Source organism: Podarcis cretensis (assembly GCF_951804945.1).
Source record: "Podarcis cretensis genome assembly, chromosome: 3".
In the NCBI taxonomy this organism is placed as follows: Eukaryota; Metazoa; Chordata; class Lepidosauria; order Squamata; family Lacertidae; genus Podarcis; species Podarcis cretensis.
Genome location: NC_137172.1, coordinates 63,727,084 through 63,746,711, shown reverse-complemented (window position 1 = coordinate 63,746,711; position 19,628 = coordinate 63,727,084). Strand labels below are relative to the sequence as shown.

At 39.8% G+C, this 19,628-nt stretch overlaps 1 protein-coding gene across 1 annotated transcript in view; it reads left to right on the top strand.

The window, feature by feature from the left end:
• Positions 1 to 19,628, top strand: part of PEX7 (peroxisomal biogenesis factor 7) — a 52,819-nt gene that overhangs the window by 15,926 nt on the left and 17,265 nt on the right. The window contains exons 6-8 of the mRNA XM_079970974.1: positions 9,885 to 9,991; positions 11,420 to 11,533; positions 13,045 to 13,100. Coding sequence (XP_079827100.1) covers positions 9,885 to 9,991; positions 11,420 to 11,533; positions 13,045 to 13,100 — 277 coding nt within the window. The remainder of the gene's footprint in view (positions 1 to 9,884; positions 9,992 to 11,419; positions 11,534 to 13,044; positions 13,101 to 19,628) is intronic.

The following is a 19,628-nucleotide window of genomic DNA, read 5'->3' as shown; positions in this document are numbered from 1 at the left end:
CAACAAACAGGAGCGCCCTGCCATTCACAAGTTTTCCCAGCAGTAACTGCACACAGCTGGTCATGTGAATGAACCCTGAGCCACTAGCCTGAAAATGAAACATCCTTTGAAGTTATTCAAGGCTGCTCTAATTGAGGAGCTTTGCTTGCTACCACGATAACAAGGATACTAGTTCATGGAAGAGTTCAAAATGGCATTCTTTTCTTAGCTGTGATTCCTGCACTGCAGGGGGTGGACCTAGATGACCCTCTGGGTCCCTTCCAGCTCTACAATTCTGTGAAAAGAGTTAAATAGAAAGCTAGCAAATAACTTACTGTTAAATTAGATTTTTCTATCTGCTGTTCTCCAAAGGCTGGTGTGTGTTTCTGTGTGTTGCACACACATCCCATCCTATACACGTGAATGGAATTGAAGCTGCAAATGGTTGTTTTATGGAAAAAATGCATTGACAGCTTCAGGCTTTTTATGGAATTCCTCCCATTAATGCAGCAGACACTTAATCAGATTGTCAATATATAGATATATTACAGTATGTATGACAGTATGTAAATCTCTAAACTCTACTTGAGTTCCTTGTTTGGGAGAAGGGGAGAATATTATAGGAGAAAAGCAAACAGAAAAATCACTGTATTTATTGTCTAAGAAGTAGAAATAGAAAAAAATGATTAAATACTTAAGGGTCTGGAGTTGTGCAAATTACACCCATGAGCACTTATTTGAACAAGAGTAGATTATTGTGGGTGATGGGGGTGGCCCTGCCTGAATGGCATTTCAATTAATGTGTATTCAGCATTAAATACATTTTCCATTTGGAAAGGTGCAAAGCACTTTGCAGAGCTGTTAATACTGTATTCAATCATCTGCACTCCTGTGGGAACTTACCCAGTTGCTTCAGCCCTTGTTTAGAGCCCGAGATCAAGATAGCAACCATGAGTTGTTAAATCGATGTTGTCTATTCTATTCTATTCTGTCATGATGTCAGTACCAGTTTCTGGACTGATAAAGCCGGGTGGGAGATCTGGTGGAAGAGGCTGCTGTGGCTCATGGGCCTGATAAATGTCTGGCTGACAACAAAAGGCTAGCCATGTGGAAAATGTGATTAAAGAAATGACATAAATAACAAAACCGCCTGGTGCTTAAAAGGGTTTAATGAGTCATTGTGCCATTTGCCCAGAAGGTCCCTTCTTCCTACCTGGAAAACAGAACTGAGTATCACGTAAAGAAGGCCCAAATGCATCTGATACTCACATTCAGCACTCCTGTGTGATCTTTTGCCATTCAGTCTTCAGGGCTAGAGGTTGTGATCCATGCTTCCATTTTATCATGAAAAACATCATTTTTATATTCAAATACTGTTTATGGCAGACTTGTGAAACCACAAAAGTGATAAGCCTGCAAATATTTTTACTACCTCCTCTAGGACCAGCTTGGAAATGCAGGCTTGCTAGCCTCTTAATAGGCTAGTAAGCAAAATTGCCTTTAACGATACAGCCTGGTGAAGTTGTGACCAGATACTTGTGCCTGCTCTGTTTCCATGCCTGTTGTGGTCAAAACCATGTAGGCTGCTGGAGGAGGGAGGGAGGGAGGGAGGGAGGGAGTGATCTGTCTTCTCTCTGCCTGCCTACACAGTTGCCTATATAGAATTGCTGGTCGCCTGTGGCCACCAGGATATTGGTCATAAATTTGCCACTAAGAAGCTGCTTACAAATCAGATGCTTACTTGTAAGAGGAAAGCACTCTGACACTTATAAATGAGAGCTGCTTTGGCAGCGGGAAGAAATCTGTGAAGCTTGGCATAACAGCCAGCTATTATCTTAACTGCTAGGACTTCAGTTTTAATGTTGCATTCATTTAGAACTTTAATGTGGCTATTACATTTATTTATTATAGTAAATGCAAACTGGTTTTACTCCAGCATTTTCAAGCATCCAGAAAAGAAAATGTGGACTTGCATCTTAGTAGAATTTAGTCACACTGAAGTTTTCCATTCATCATAATTAAGCTTGGCTTCTTGTAGTAGGGCAATTTTCTAAAGGTTCCCCCCAGCTGCAGTGGACTTGTTTTTCTTTTCAGTTTGCACACCAAAGTATCAGTACACAGAGAGAAGTAGCAAGCTACGTAGCTCTCAAATTAATTAAATTCCTATTTCTCATTCAGCTCTAACATTTTATGTTTAAGAGTTCGACAGCAGTGTTAATGACCATAGTGCATTATGGGAAAATAATTTACACATGAGGAATCTGGAGCTGCAGATAATATGAGACATTGGCAGTCTCCCACAAGCAACTTCAGAACATCAAATTGTTAGGGAAGTGTTAACAGACCTTTCCTTGACCTTCTCTAAGAAGAATGGTTTTGATGGGCTACCCATGAGTCAGTTTTAGGATGATCTGAATACTCGCACCAAGTACAAAAGTGCTATGTTTTGAGTCCCTGTAGATCAGTAGAAAATTGTTTTCTCTTTTTACATAAGGGGACTTCCGAGGCTAAGAAGCTGCAGATTCTTCAGTGTATCTAGTGGCCTCCTTCTAAGGCATGCAGAGCTGACGAAAACGCTTAAGTTGAGGCATGCTGGCTATACTGCCACCACATCACAAAAGATGGCATTATTCCAGCATTGCAGGTAGGTTAGTCCAGAATTGTAGGCAGACGCAGCAGCATCTTCATTTAGAACTGGCTCTTTGGGTTTCCATGTAAATCAGCACGCAGCATCCTTGGATATTAGAACTGATCGAAAAGTAACATACCGTATTTTCCACCCCCCCCAAAAAATGTCAAAAATCAGTGGGCATCTTATACACGGATAGTGCCAAGGGTGGACTGGCGATTTATTTTGATTATTATTTATTCTGTGTTTTTATAGCGTGATTTTATCCTGTACCACCCTGAGACCTGCAGGTATAGGGCGGTATACAATTGGTGTTGTTGTTGCTGCTGCTGCTGTTAACAACAATGATAATAATAGGGTGCCCAATGATTTTTATGGTTATTGTTTTCCTTGTTGCTCTCCTTCTGAATGATGCCATGGACTATGGCTAGTGCAATAAAAAGTTTAATTGATAATAATAGTCCAATGAGCTTTTGTTTGACTTCGCAATAAGCTACACAGATAGCAAAGCAAATTTACATTATACTGGTTCCACTTGTAAGACTGGATGAGTTGGTAGGTGCAACCCAATATAAATATGCAAAGTTGGATTTCTCATTCCAACACAGTGGTTTGGGATTTCATCATGTATTGGTACATGCTTGCACAGTACATTAATTTAATGATTATCAAAAATTACTTGGTATGTTTATATTTTGTTCTGTAAGCGGTTGGTAAAAATGGTAAAGTTGTTTCCATTTTGCTTAGGCCTATATATTCCTAGTATACATTGTTATTATGGCAGATACTTCAACAGCAGTGTTAGTAACTAACGGTCATGAGGACTGAGTCTGAACTAGTGTAGTGCATTATCTATATCCTTTAGATTTGGACCATGGGGAGGAATTTTAATGTACAGGTGCTAAAATAGTCTAGATTTGTTGCTGCCAGAAGTTCATCTATTAGTATGCCTGCCACCATCATTGCCTGCATTTAGGTGCTAAGCTAAAATGTTTGTTTACTCAGGCCTTTGACTGTTCACTTGAAGGGAGGCGAGTTGTGGGTGGTGAGGAATTGGCCAGTTTTAGTGTTCGTATTCTACCTGCGAAGGGACGCGTGTAGCGCTGTGGGTTAAACCACAGAGTCTAGGACTTGATGATCGGAAGGTCGGCGGTTCGAATCCCCGCGATGGGTTGAGCTCCTGTTGCTCAGTCCCTGCTCCTGCCAACCTAGCAGTTCGAAAGCACGTCAAAGTGCAAGTAGATAAATAGGCACTGCTCTGGTGGGAAGGTAAACAGTGTTTCCGTGCACTGCTCTGGTTCGCCAGAAGCGGCTTAGTCATGCTGGCCACATGACCTGGAAGCTGTACGCCAGCTCCTTCAGCCAATAAAGTGAGATGAGCACCGCAACCCCAGAGTCGGCCATGACTGGACCTTTACCTTTTATTCTAGCTGGGTGGCTGGGATTCGTCCTTTTACAAATATTCTTGGATTAGTAAATTCAGGTATGGTGTTTTACAGTTGATTTATATATGGTTTTAATTTCACTTTGGGACACCCATTTGTGTGTGAAAAGTGATGACTAAATACAATAAATAAATAAAATTTAGAAGAAATATGGGGACTTTGACAATGTTACATTCTCGGTCATTTCTGAGCCTAGAAAAACTGGTTCCTCTGTTGTTCCTTGAGACCTGAAGCTGTTCAGCATCTCAGACTACCTGCTAGCTCCTGTAAAGCCACTTGGCAGCATAAAGACCAGTAGCCTTTTAAGACTTTACTGTGGGGACCTTGTTTTGGCCACAGCAGATATGTGAAGTGTGAACAAGAGACCTATGTACTTAAAAACTCGTGTGTACCCAGCTGGGAGACCTGATTTGTATGCTATTCTCTGAGAAGTATACACAGGTATTGGGGGATATGCATCTGTAAGCAAGTTTGCTGCATAAAAGTGTGATGTGACCTTTATGAGAGATGTCAAACAGACAGCAGGCTTTTTAACAATGGGTCAGAAATCCTTAAATTATTTATTGATTTATTAAATTTGTGTCCAAGCCTTAAAGGATGATGTTCACAGTTCTTGTTGTTTTAAAAAAGAACGACCTAGTAATTTTTTTTCAGACAAGTGAGACCCATTATTAAAATACAAAAAAATCCTATCTGCAGTATGGATGAAGACCTCTTGCCTTGGCACTAGTAGCCATTTTCAGCTGCCACGTACTTCATGAGTTTAATGTTAGTCAGATCTATTATATGGGGAAATGAGGCGAACATTCCATTTTGGAATGCAGCATCCCAGATCATGGCACCCCAGTAGTAAATTCGATCTGCGGGCTGCTATAATTAGGCCTGAATAAATGAGCTTTTATTTATAAGCTATCATGAATATTATGCAATAACTTAGCTTCCCCCTTTCTGGCAGTTGTTTGCTACAGAAAGGAATGTGACACAGCACTTTGTGTAGTATTTTTTATTTATTTGTCATCTAGTAAAATGTTACTTAAATGTTCACCATGTAAATATGCTTTCATTAGCCAGAAACTCACAAATACAAAAACAAAAAAATTATACACCGTGTGAAAGTGAATCTTGTGCATAAGAGGCATGTTGAGGAACTTGAATGAAGAGCTGAGTATCTTTAATATGTTTTTGCTTGGTTATATTTTGATGGAAATATGAAGGTGAGAAATGAATGAAAAGAATGTAAACGAGAATGAATTTATGTCAGGAGGAGGCGGTTCTACAGTCAAACCTTGGTTGTCGAATGTAGTCCATTCCAGAAGCCCATTCAGCTTCCAAAATGTTTGACAACCGAGGCTCGGCTTCCAATTGGTTGCAAGAGCTTCCTTCACTCAAGCAGAAGCCACTTTGGACGTTCGGCTTCTGAAAAACATTTGAAAACCGGAGCATTTACTTTCGGATTTTCAGCATTTGGGAGCTGAAACGTTCCAAAACAGAGGCGTTCAGGAGCCGAGGTTTGACTGTACAGTACTCGATCTAAACCAGGGGTAGTCAACCTTTTTATACCTACTGCCCACTAATGCATCTTTCTTGATGGTAAAATTTCCATACCGCCCACCAGTGCTCAATGGAAGGATTCAGCTTATGCCGTAGAACCCCCTACCACCATCCATTTAATGAAATTTAACAGAATAATGACAGCAAGTTGCATTAGTTTTCTACCCACAGCAGTTAAATGCTCCTCACTCCTCCCCAACCCTTTTTTACTCTTGTTCACCTAGATACAGGGCTGTCTTTAGCATGTGCCGCTGGGGTGCAAAGATCCACCTAGCACCCCCAAATTTAGTTTAGCCCCCAAATTAACTTTTATTATGCTTATGTCACTATTATCATTTAATAAATAGCGCTCACGCCTGTGCGGCTCCAAAAGGAGTTTGTGTGTGTGTGTTTTGTTTAAAACCAGCTTTTCTGAAGAAGACAAAGAACACATTGGGAGTTGGTGTAAAGACTCCACACATGCACTTACGGTCATAGGGAGGTGTCTGAAAGATGAGACGGGCGGGCATTGTGCGCATGCGTGGGAGAGCTTTTCATTGTTGGAGCAGCCTTATTACCAGAGGAGCTGGGAGGGCCCTTGCGAGCGTATACGAGTTCTTCTTTTGGAGCCGGTGCACGCTCCCGTCGCTAGATAAGCGTGTTCTCTTTCTGTCTGTCTCTCCCTCTTTCTTGTCATTCTCCCTCCTCTCGGCTTTGGTGAGCGAGACTTTCCAGAGAGCTCTCCCTGCAGGCGGTGTGAGATCAGTTGTGTCAAAGGTGCTGCTGACCCCACTGCCACATAGCAGCTCAATACAGTACACTTAGGCAGCTTCAGCAGCAGGCTCCTAGCACCCCCCAGAATTTGGTGCCTGGGTGCCCCACACCCCTTACACCATTGGGTGAAGACGGCCCTGCCCAGATACATCTTAGGCCCAGCTCATCACCTGCTTAGCCTTTGCTTAAGCATCAAAGTAGATAATGGGCCAGACTTTTGTTTCAGGAGAGAAATAGAATGAATGAGCCCAGTATTGCTGGGGCATGCCCAGTGGAATCTTTTTACTTTACCATGCCATTTCACAAACTGCTTATGAAACTTAGCTCAGTTTGCAACCTGCGAGGTCAGGCCCAGTGTTGGAACTTAGCATGGTGGCGTGAAAGACCATGTAGATCAGCAGGGCCAAGCAGACTCTTGCGGGCATGCCTTTCATGTATATCTGCATGGGTGGTGGTTGTTGTTTTTTAAGTTTGACCTTTTAGTTTTACTGCCCACCACTGATAGGAGAGGTGATCAACTGGGTGCCTGCATCCACAGCCATTTTTTAAGTTTCCCACAGTGCCTCTGAGCCCAGCCCTCAACATAGAAACACAACAGCAGGACCAGAGGAATTGTGGGAAAATAAAGATGGTGGCAGCTGCGGACACCCAGCTAAGCCATTTTTCTAACCGTGCTGGGCCATAAGTACTAGTGTTGTTTTAAACACTTCTTTCCATTGCTGTAGCAATTGCTAGGGTAGTGCTGGGGCAGCCATGGTGGGGAGAGTCCACTAGGCCACTTTCCCCGAGGATGCTTTAAACTTCTGCCAGTCCTAAGGGTGGGGGTTTCTGTGAGAAAAACAAGTTCAAATCTTCATTCAGTGTGCTAAACTAATTGCAGTTATTTGGATATAGGCCAATAAAAATAACCTGCTGTGATCTTCTCGGATTTTATTTTTCTGACTTTTAAAAAACCTGATTCTGATTCTTTGCCACCAGCAAGATTACATGCTACTGCTACATCCTATAGCCAATAGACATTTCTTGGCAGCAGGTACAGGCTGCCATGTCAGGGTTGTTGTTAAAAAACCACTATCCATTTCAGTAAACTGTGATTAGTGATTCGGGAATACAGGACAAGCAGTGGCTCCCTCCAGACTGCTACCATTCATTCCCACCCTTGGGAAAGAGAGGCTGCAAAGAACACCTGTGCCCTTAGGCGAGAACACATAGCTGTCTGCACTTGTGCAGACATGCGTTTTGGTAAGTGGTGGGAAACCGTTGGACCAGAATTCACCCCATCTTCTAGGAATTTGTTCCCACGTGGGCTTTGGGCTTATGCCTTATCCCAGTCTTCTGAGTCATCAATACCAGGAAAATTTATTTATTTATTTAACAACCTTTAGTATATTATTACTTGAACATAATAGCTTTGGGCGCATGTGGAGTGAGGCAGTCCTTCACATTAACTGGTCCCAAGCTGTTGAGGACTTTATATACATTAAGAGTATCAACTTGAATATGGCCCAGTAATCAATTGACAGCCAGTTTGTATCTCTGAGTGAGGGTACAGTATTTTATGCTTACAAGGTATTGCTTCTGTCATTAATTGTACTGCAGCATTCTGCACTAACTACCAAATGCCAGGAGAGATCTGTGTTCTGTTGTCTTCATCTGGTTTCATTCAAAGCCCATAGTATTCTGAAGTACGAAAGAGCCACCCTGGCCCTACAATGCTAGAGAGAATAATCAGGGACAATTGTGTCAACCGCCTGTCTCATCTAGACTAGGGCTTTGATAGGATTGCAAAATGTTTAGTTTTTGTTTACGGTTGCTTGTTCTCCAGGTGTCCTTGTGTCACAGATATCCAAAAATACTCATACTCCTTCGCTTCTGTACTACATCCAAGTGTTTGTGTTTGTGTGTGTATTAATCAGTTAAAGGCAGACTGTCAAGTATTCTGGGCAGCAAAATGTGGGTTATCATCAAAAACTGTTGCCTTATGACAATTTTCCACCAAGTATAATGCTGACATAAAACAGATTTTCTTTTAATTGTATCTCATCTTGAATTGTTCCCAGTGGCTGAAACAACCTCCCACTTCCATCTGGCAGTCTCACTTCTTCAGACTTTTCTGAACCCTCAGCTACAGAATCATTTCTGAACTTTACTTTTTTCTAATTTTTGCCATTGGTTAACCAGTCACTACTTTATCCTCTCATACATTTTTTCCCATTTTTAATGTTTAATCCTTGTTACTTTTTAAAATCAGGATTTATAACATAGATATTGCCCAGAGTCATGTCATTTATCACACAAAATGAAATCTTAATAGCAGCATTGTGGTGCAACGGGATTGGTGAACATGTTCAGTACCAATATTGGGAAATACTTGCATTGCAGCTGGGAAAGGGCTGTAGCTCACTGGAGGAGCATGTGCTTTGTATGCAAAAAGGTCCCAGATTCAATCCTTGGCATCTCCAGGTAAGTATGGGAGAGATCCTTGCCTGAAACCCAGGAGAACAGCTGCCAGGCTGTGTCAGCAATAGTGAGTTAGATGGACCAATGGTCTGAGTTGATACACAGCAGCTACTTAGGTTATATCACTGGGATAAAGATGAAAATACAAGGCAGAACAAATAGGTTTTGAAGCAGCAACAGGGGTTTTGAGCCATGGAGTCCAAAGTAGTAGGGGTACAGTTCTACAGATGAAGGCAGATCACCAGCTTGTTTTAATAAGCCCTTGACCGTTCTTTACCACTACATAACACTTATGCTTATCACTGGTTAGAAGTTTTAGTTGAATTGGGTTCCTATTGTCATTTATGCTCTTTTAAGGGAAAACCATTCTTTGATACTGTTGCAGCAAAACAGGCCTGTGCCCAGTTTCCTTTTTCCTTTTATTGAACAGGGAGGCACTCATTGCATATACATCTCTGTGTGTTATAGATTAGATTAGTTCTAGAGCTGGGCAGCGGGCAAGGATAAATGGTGCTGGGCAAGGAAATTTTATAAATATTTGTAGAGCAATTGGAGTAGTCTAATGTTTAAGCAAGTGGTTGATATAACTGAGTTCTAACTGAATTTGGATTCTCTACTGTATGTTTTGATGTTGCAGTTGTGCATTTACTGTCTATACTGTGAACCATTTTAAGGGTGTCTGTTGGGCCAATAGTAGTTGGTATGGCTTTTATTTTTAACAAAATTATAATTACTTAGCGGATTTTAAAAATGTTACACAGGTTGTTGATATTGACCAAATCATATATCCTTACAAACAAAAAATGCATACCAAAACAAGGAATAAACGCAAACAATGAGAAACGAGGCTGAATCTTGCACTGGTTGTTTTTTAAATGTAGAATTACTGTTGTTAATTCCATCTTGTAGCTTTCTTATTCATTTTTATTTTGCATGTGGTGTTTGATTTGTAAGCTTTCCTAGGTGCAAGCTTAAAAGCTTCACCATTGTGATTATATGAAGAATTGAGTGGATAGGATATGTATTGGAAACAGGAAAAGCATTACTTTTTAGTGCTTCTATTTCAGGTGACCAGACTTTAAGAATTTGGGATGCAAAATCGCCAAGACCCCCAGTGATCATTCCTGCTCACCAGGCAGAAATTTTAAGTTGTGATTGGTGCAAGTATGATCAGGTATGATAGCTGGAAACAATATATTTCTAAACTTTCAGTGGTCATGTTTCTGGCTGGCTTGGTAACGTATAGACAAGGAACTTGCTAAAGTTAAGTACTTTGGACAGATTTCACTGGGAGAGACATAAGCACTTGCTTAACTCTTACTTTAAAATTGCTCTCCCCTTTTAAAATGCCACTATCAATATTATTTTACAAAAAATGAATATTTAACTTCTCTATTGTTATCCTTAATTTGCTACTTGTTTAATTAATACCCCTATGAGAGAACCAGAAGAACACCATTGTCAGGGTGAGGAACCTTTTTTGGCCTAGCGGGCCAGATCTATATCGGCCCCACACTGCAGGCCAACTTTGACAACTGCGCAACTTTGACAACCTGTCAATCATATGATGTTGTAATGACATCATTATGGTAGGAGGAGATTGAACTCCTTATGCATAAGTGTTGATCATTGCCCTTCCAAAGAGGTGTCCTTGTATTGATTCTAGAATTAAGAGTTTGTGCGATTGACATCTTGGTTTCATTGGCATTCCTGTTGGTTGTTGTTCATTGTCTGAACATGTGCATCCAAGTAGCATCCAATAGGCTACTATTTAGAAAAATTCTACCTGGACGCATAAGTCTTATTTTAATCATATATAAGTTCAGTGTTACTTAGACAATAGACTAAACATTACCTGTTGCCTACCTATTTGTAATGCTATATAAAGTTCATAAACCTTCTCAAATTTTTCAGCAGTGTTAGCTGTTAGTAATGACAAAATGGACACATATTCCACGAAGGGAGTCCACGAATAGAATTGCACATTTACATTAAAAGTAATGGGGATATAGAGGCAGAGTGAATAAAGGCAAGGAAAACAGAATATGGATATTGATTTAAAGTAACTGACTTCAACTTTAGCTGTGGATTGATCTTTTAATTTTTTACTTATCTTACACATATTTTTGGAAACACTGACAAACACACCCCCTTGGTGTGTACGCCTGGTTGAAGAACACTACTCTAGTATTTAAAGCATTTCTCTCAATCACGTATACTGTCTGTCAACTCTAGACTGATACCAGTATTTGTCTGAGGCTGTACTCCTATACACATTTTCCTGGAAGTCCCACTGATTAGGATTAGGATTGTTAATTTCTGTCCCAGCTAACATTGTGCCTGAGTGAATCTTGATTTATATTGTTCTGTGACATTATATTGCCTTTATTTGATCTATTTTCCCATTTTTGTACAACACCTTGGTGTAGTAAATTGTAAGCCTCTAAGAATTATGCAGTATATAAAAAAAAGGAACTCAATAGGGCTTACTTCTGAGGAGACATTATAGGATTGTACTGTTAACAACTGTTCTTTATGTTTAGCATTTGAAAGCTACACATATATTTACTTTAACCCATTCTACATTTTATTAAATTACCAGAACTTGCTGGTATCAGGTGCTGTTGACTGCAGTTTGAAAGGCTGGGATTTGAGGAACATCCGACAGCCAGTATTCAAGCTCTTTGGGCATACATATGCTATAAGAAGACTCAAAGTAAGTTTTTTTTAAAAAAAATATGATTAGATTTCTAGTTTGCTGTACATATATCACTAACATAGGCAGTCTGTGTAATGGAGTTAATGAATGCACAGACACCCGTTAAACATTTGTTTTGGAATCACTTTTATGATTAAAGTCTGGCAGTAACCTGGCTCCATTTTTGTGCCTAGTTCTGCACTGGGGAGCACATTCCATAGACAGGCCACCATGGCCCAGAAGGTCCCCTCTGAATCTGCTCTTCAGAAGAAAAACCACACCACTCCCATTGGGCTTGCCTACCCTTTGGGTATTCCTAAGTAACTCTTTGGACCACAGCCACTTCAGTGGGTGATTGTGCAAAGAAGTCCCTGTGCAAGTACCTTGCTTCCATCTTGTGGATAAAGTGCACTTTTTTTGTTGATACTTTCAGATAGTATGCTGAAGTGGTTGCTATGATGAAATATAGAACTTATTTCAGATATCTTTTGGAAGTTCTTGCTACTTGTTTAAAACAAGAGAGAGAGATGAAAGGATATTAGGACTATAAACTTTGCTGGGTGGCAGTGGTGAGGAGAATGAAAATTATTATTTTTCACCATTGACGTGCTTGAAAATGATGAGTTACAGTTTTAATTGTGTAAGAGCCAGAAATGAGGTTGACAGAGTTTGGCTCTTGGCTCCTATCTTTGCCGCAGCCTTTGTTTCATCCCCACTGTGTCTGCCAAGAACTATAATAATATATCTACTCTCCCTTATGGGTGAAATTATGAGACTCTTGTGCTGTTGCCAGATTTCAAGCTTGAATCCAGTTTTCTTAATAATAGTAATTAAATTAAAAGAGGGTATTGGAAGAAAATATGGCCTTGTATAGAGTAGCAGTATAGAGTATATCTCTCTCTTAAATGTTCTGTGAAATGATACAGAATGGAAAAGGATACTGCTGCTGAATTGGGATGAGCATTTAAACACTTTGACCATTCATAGGTTGAGAACTCATGCTCATTCTGCAGCCCAAGGGAAAATGTAATAGCCACCTTGGGAGACTGTCATGTAAGGGATTTTAAATGGAGTTGAGAACTTAATTTATGGTAGAGCTGTTGGGTGCTTCTACTGTATAATAAAATAGAAGCTGATAACTTTAAAGCAGTCTTTGTACTGAGTAATATACTTTATAATGACCCTTTACAAAATTCTCTTCTTAGTTAACTTACCGTATTTTTTGCTCTATAGGACTCACTTTTTCCCTCCTAAAAAGTAAGGGGAAATGTGTGTGCGTCTTATGGAGCAAATGCAAGCTACACAGCTATCACGGAGGCCGGAACAGCAAGAGGGATTGCTGCTTTCACTGTGCAGCGATCCCTCTTGCTGTTCTGGCTTCTGAGATTCAGAATATTTTTTTTCTTGTTTTCCTCCTCCAAAAACAAGGTGCGTCTTGTGGTCTGGTGTGTCTTATAGAGCAAAAAATACGGTATATATCTCTCTCCTATATTTGTGCTGTTAATATATGTATCTTTATCTCTTTGTAGTTTTCACCATTTCATGCTACTGTATTAGCTTCCTGTTCCTATGATTTCACTGTGAGGTACTGTAATTTTTAAATTATTTTTATTATTGTTGTTGTTGTCATATACGCAAAATGTCTTGCACTTTATGAATCATGTGCTAATTTTTGCTTCCAGTCTGGGGAAACAGAATTTCCAGGGGAAGGTGCTATATTCTGTGTCTTTGGCCTTGAAAAGGTGTTGTGGGAGATAATTTGGTTATAACTATGGCAATGAAAGAAGATTGGGTTCCAGGATAAGGTTTTATACTTCTGTTGCAGAAACTGGAGATGTTACCTTGCCATCCAGTTATATACTGGCAGCATTACAGTTTCTTTCTTAATCCACTTTAATCGGCTTGATACCTTTTGAGTTTGACAGATGGTTTTATAATTTGCCCTCTCTGTATCCTGGCATCTTTATGCCTTTATATTTGGATCTGTAAACTGCATATGTCATACTCAAATAATGGAAAGACAAAACAGATACAGATATTGTTTGCAGTCATTATACATATGTACAGAGAAAGTCTGCAGGGTATGACATGAATCCTGCTCTTATGAGTAATATGAAAGGCGCTTCTATGTGGAGGCTTTTGTGACTGACTGTCATGTTCAATCAGTGCACCTGCCGCTTATAATTCACGCAGGGACTTTGCCAGTGCCTATAGCAATTGCTGCTAAATCAGCATGGGTAACAAACCCAGCCACCAACACTGTAGTAGCTGGTACTGAAGTATTTCTTTCCCCTGTTCTTAATGTTTATAATGCTCTTTTTCCATCTCAAAGCTTCTCAGGCCCAGTTTTCACCAACAAATGCAGTGGGAGGCATGTTCTCCTCTGTATCACTTTAGTTTATTTCACTTCTTCATATTGTCTTCCACACAACACCAAAATAGAGCATGATAGAGTGCATGCTTTGTTTGGAAATGGCCTGTCCTTTACATCTACAAGGTAGGACTGGGACTTCATAACATTAGTGCAGAGGGTTCCAAACTAGTCTCCTCCCTGATCTTCTGGCTTTCTAAGCATATGAATGTATATATTTTGCAAGGGAGCCAGCACATGTAGCCTGAAGCAGTACCACTTAGACACAGATTTACCATCTCATCAGTTATTTTTTGAAGAGTAGGTTTAAGAGGAAAAATGCATTTGTTACACTTGTAGACAGTGTTTTCTAATTGGGGAACACAAGTACTTGTTTATAGGTTTAGACTTGCAAATTTATATTTTCAAGTGCTAGCTAAAAATGTGTAGCTTCTTGCTGTTTAAAGACTGATTTGGCGAGGTGGGGTGGGGGGGGGAATTGGCCATCTGCCATGACAGATGCTCTTGATGAAATAGCTGTTTCAGCTAACCAGTATCCTGGACAATGCGGTGGCTTTTTTCATACATGGAACATACCAGAAATAACTTGGTTAGAACTCTTCGAATAGCAACATACGATTTGTTATTATTAAATGGTTTGTGAGAGATAACTTAATCTGTTTCTTCTCATTTTGGAAGATAACCTTCTGTCTCCCCACCCCCACCCCTTTTTGGTACTAATACCAGCATTGTGTTGTTGATACTGTTGGATTTCTTTGTAGCTTGTTTAGAACATGTTTCAGAACTGAGCATATCAGTGTTTTACAATTTGATGAGTAGTGAGTTAGCTGTAAGGATACTAAGAAACCGACCCATAGTACTTTAAAAATAAAATAATGTGTTTTAGCTCCACCAATAATGAAGGCATAGTGACCCCCCAATGCCTTTACTATGCCTGCTCTTGTGCTTTGAACAGAAGTTTGATATGTATAAATTAGGGGAGGATTTTCATGGCTTTCCCCATCACTTGAATTTCTACATGTAAAGTTATTAATGATCCAGAGGCAGAATCCATACCAAAGTTGGCAATCAGAAAATACAATTTAGGACTGCCATAGACATCCATATGTAAAGAGCAGCATTTGATTCTCTAAATCACATCAAAGACTCAGATACCATGCAAAGTTATATGCACACGGGAGTATTTACCCAAAAATGGTACTAAAGCTAAAGAACAAATGTTCTCTAAATCCATTTAAATATCTATAATTCAAAAAGAGAGGTAAGCTCTTGGGGACTTGAAGACAGTATCTTTCTATAATGAATTGGCATACATTATGGCCAAGAAAATAAATTGTGTGTGTGTGTTAATGTAGATAGGAAAACTGTAAATTCATTCTGTGGAACATATACTTGCCTCAGCATAAATGCTTTACCTGGTGCGAATTGCCAAGCTAGGAAGGGACTACTGCACAGGAGGGAACATTCTCCTTCCCAGGTCACTGGCATATGTCCAGCTAAGTCCGGCATTTGCCAGCTCATTCAAGCAGCATTTCCCCGCAAGCTCATCAGGAACGAACTTCTAGTTGGACACACTAGGCATCAGGAGTAAGTCTAAAACTGGATTGTTAATGCCCCTCTCCCAGTTTGCACATAATGGCAAGCCATGTTCTGAAAGAAATGTTTGTTCTTGGCTTACCGCATGTGGCGTGCTTAGAATAAAGAAAGCGTAAACACTGGCTTGCAGCTGCTCTGCGATTCGCTTCCCAGCTCCAGAAAGGGAGCAGCAAAGTAGACCCAGCTGAGCAGTGTGCACCCGCTATGCCGCTCATTCGCAGTAAGCCGCCCTTTCTTTCTCACCTTGCACATGAGTTAGACCACTGACTGAAGCTAGTTGGTGGTGTTTGCCTGCATATTGGGTACCTGCACATTTCACAGTTGAGAACAGATGACATGACTAAGAACGGAAGAAGAGTCATGCATGTAGTTCCACCATCCTGTTCTCACAGTGGCCAACCAGATGCTTATGGGAAGCCCACAAGCAGGACAGGGATGCAACAGTCACCGGTATTGAGTATCTGATATCCAGCAGTTTAACCACTCCATTTCGTAAAAACTTTCCCCCTAAACAGATGGTGAGCTCTTTAAAAGAAACAGTGCTGTCACCAGGAGGTTTGGTGCAGTGTCATACTTTGACTGCAATTCCATTTTACTAGTTTCCCCCTCCCCTCCCCCAAAGTACCATATTCTCCTCTGTTCCAAATAGAATTACATTGCCATTACAATGACAATATAAGGTTATTAATTCTCTGTAGTTGTACGCAGATGCTTTCTATCATAATGGCTATTACGGTTTGCAGTTTTACCTGGTATTGTTCTGCAAATAAAAAATACCCTATGAACATCCCAGATAGAGTCTGTAATGCATGCAATTAAAAAACAAACAAACTATGAATGTTATGCAATGGAAGGGAAATGCCAAACTGCAGCAGCTTGTAGGATCTGGCAGATGGCAAGATCTGCAATAACGTAATTGCTAGGTGAGGGATTCTGAAGAAGTCTGGTGCCTCTAGAAGATAATGGAAGATGCCATTTAAACTGTGGTGATAAAAAAAAATAAAAACCATAAATCCACAAATGGAAAATTATGAAAAGGCAATCTTCCTTTAAAGACATTAATATAGAAGTTTTCCATAGACTATCATTCCACCAATATGTTTTCTTGGAAGATATAATGCAGCAAGTTTTCACAGCTCTTAAAGCAGCATAGCCTGTGCTCACAATCCTAACCCTTTTGAGGTGTTGTTGCCTAAAATCTTATTTGTATTGATGGAGCATGTCAACATTTCCAGTTGACCCGTGATTAAAGATAAAAATAAGGCACTGATACTTCAGTGATAAAACAACGTTTGTAACATCCTTCATGTACATAGTTCTTCTGAAGTAGATGATAGCATGTATTATTAAGATTTACATTTCCCCCCTTGTTTTTGCACCAAAGGCGCTCTGAGCAGCTTCCAGCAAAATGTAAACATACGAAATCAAAAAATAAAATAACAAAACCAATACATCTTCTTCTAATAATACAATTTTTAAACTCTTGAAATGATAGACTTCATTAAAGTAATTAAAATCAATAAATTCCATGGCCCTAAAAGGCTTTGCAATAAATAAAAGTTTTGATTTATAGCTTAAAGTGGTAATTTAGTGGGTCACATTTGGGAGGGCATTCCAAAGTATTGGTGCCACTATGGGAAAATAGCTCTCTGGCTGGTTTAATTACTGAATAAGCTGTCATGGACTTGGCTGGATGCAGAGGAGGAATGGGAGGCACCAGCTGGGGAGCCCCCAAGGGAAGAAGGCTCAGAGCCAGGGGACTGATGGCAGGACAACAATGAGTGGTCATAGGGAGAAGAGGGGGCAGACTGGGAGGAGGAGGTGTTGGAAGCTGAAGAGGGAAGAAGAGCAGGAAGGGACTGTGGCAGAGATAAATCCAGAATCAGAGACAGGAGGAGGATGGAGAGACAGGAGACAGAGATGAGTCAGGCTGCTGAAGAAGTCAGGGAATCTCCCCATCCTGCTGCAACCAACGAGGGCTGAAGATATGAAGAAGGCAGAGCAAAGAAAGACAGAACAAAGGAGCCAAAGGTTGCTGGTGGAGGAGGGAACTTAGAGAGCAGTGAGAACTGTCTCATTGAGGCAAGACATGCTGGGAAGAGTTGTTGTGATCACTAGGCCTGAGCTGTTTTGTTCCTTTGAATAAAGAGTGAACTTCACTGACGCCTTGTGAATTATTGCTGACTTGATCCCAACTCCCGCCTTGGCATAACCCCTGGTGAGGAAAGGGAAGTACCTCCCTTGGCTCCTTTGGAAGGAAGGTTGGAATATAAATTGAATAAATAAAAAGTATTTCCTGAGGTATGCTAACCACTTAGGTTCCAGAACTGCATAGAGAATAGTTACTTTTCAAAACACTCTAACATTAATCTGTGTAGTCCCATGCGTCATTATACAAGGGCCATGTAATGTTCATTCTGCAAATCTTTTAGTGGTTCATGTTTTGGAACTCATTGCCTATAGACATACTATACTGTTCTAGGTAGAAACAGGCTGAACACAGTTTTATTTCTGCAAGCTTACCCAGGCATATAATTTGATTATCTATATATAGAGTTTGGTGATTAAGAAGACTGTATAACTTTCTAAATAAAGACTTTTGGACCTCAGATTAGTATTTTATTAGGTCCAGTCTACAACAGTGCCTCATCCCTACAGAACACTTAATTAGTACACAACAGCACCCATCCATGGTGTGGGGTATCCTGGTTTGCTGCTCCCCAATGGGAACTTTTGAGCAGCTCCTCTTAGCTACAGGAAGCAGGAAGCCCATGTAATTTCTGGACCACCACCCTGCAATTTGCGGTGGCTGGGGACTTGCTTGTACAGCAAGACAATGTTGTGGATTCGATCCCAAAATTTACATAAAGAGTTGACTTTAAAGGGGACTTTTCTTCTATAGAAATACTACCTAGTGAAGACTGTGTACAAAACAATAGCAGGGAAAGCAAGATGTGCATGGATTTCATAGGAAATAACCATGAGCAGGAGTAAAGTGGCTTTTACATTCTGATGGCGTTTAGCTCAGGAAGTCACTTTTGTTCAAGATAATTTTGTAGTGGAATTAAGTTTCATGGTTTTGGCAATGTTTATAGATTTGGGACACATGTCTTGCACATAAATGGGGAAGGACTTTAAAATCAAACTTTGGGGACAGGTACTTTATCTCTTATCTTAACAATACCTTTCAGTATATTCAGTATATTCTGGTTTCTTCTAATTCTTAAGAACATTTGTTCTTTATCCTTAGTACCATTTTCAGGTAAATACTTCAGTGTGCATATAACTTTGCATAGTCTTTGATGTGATTTTTTTTTTTTTTGTATTAGTAATTTAATCCAACATCTAGAGGCAAGGATAATTGATTGCAATCAGTTAATTAAAATTGACTATAGATATTTAATTAGGAGCCAAAATAAGATAGAATTATTTATGATGCTGTGATAAAACTTGTAAGATTTCTACACCAGAGAGAACTGCCCTGGTGTGATCTATAATTGTATGATGGTTCATCTGTGATTGAAAGCTTGTATTGCTGATAGTGCTCATACACTACATTTTTCAGGTCATGACTTCTAGAAAAATGATTTTGTTAACATCCGTGCAATGAAGTGCCTCATATTCACTGTGATTGGGAATGCTAGGAAATGTATTGTTCTTGCAAAGTACTTTGATTTAATTTTAATTTTTTTGATGGTTTCTTTTTTATAATTTAAATTCAGCAGCAGTTCTCAACCATTTTTCATGGACCACATGATCATTGCTGGAGATCTCAGGAGATCTCTTTATAAACTTCTTGTTATTCAGTGCCATCATTACCATCATTACCATTACCATCATTACCATCATCAAAACAATGAAAATCATGGTCCCTAGGCTAGTTGTGATCTGCACCTCCCAAAATAATTCACCTTTCCAATTTTTGCAGTAGAATTCTTGACTGAAAAAAATGTGCTGGTGTGTTAAAATGCATATTTTAAAATATATGTCAGCAATACATTTGGAAATACATACATTTAGATAAAAGATATATTTTAATACAATTTTGTGAGGGTTTTTTTTTTAAGGTTGCAGATTAATGTGGAAATGGGGTAGAATGGCTTTATGAAAGAACACATGTAAAATAGAACCACAGGATTGTAGACC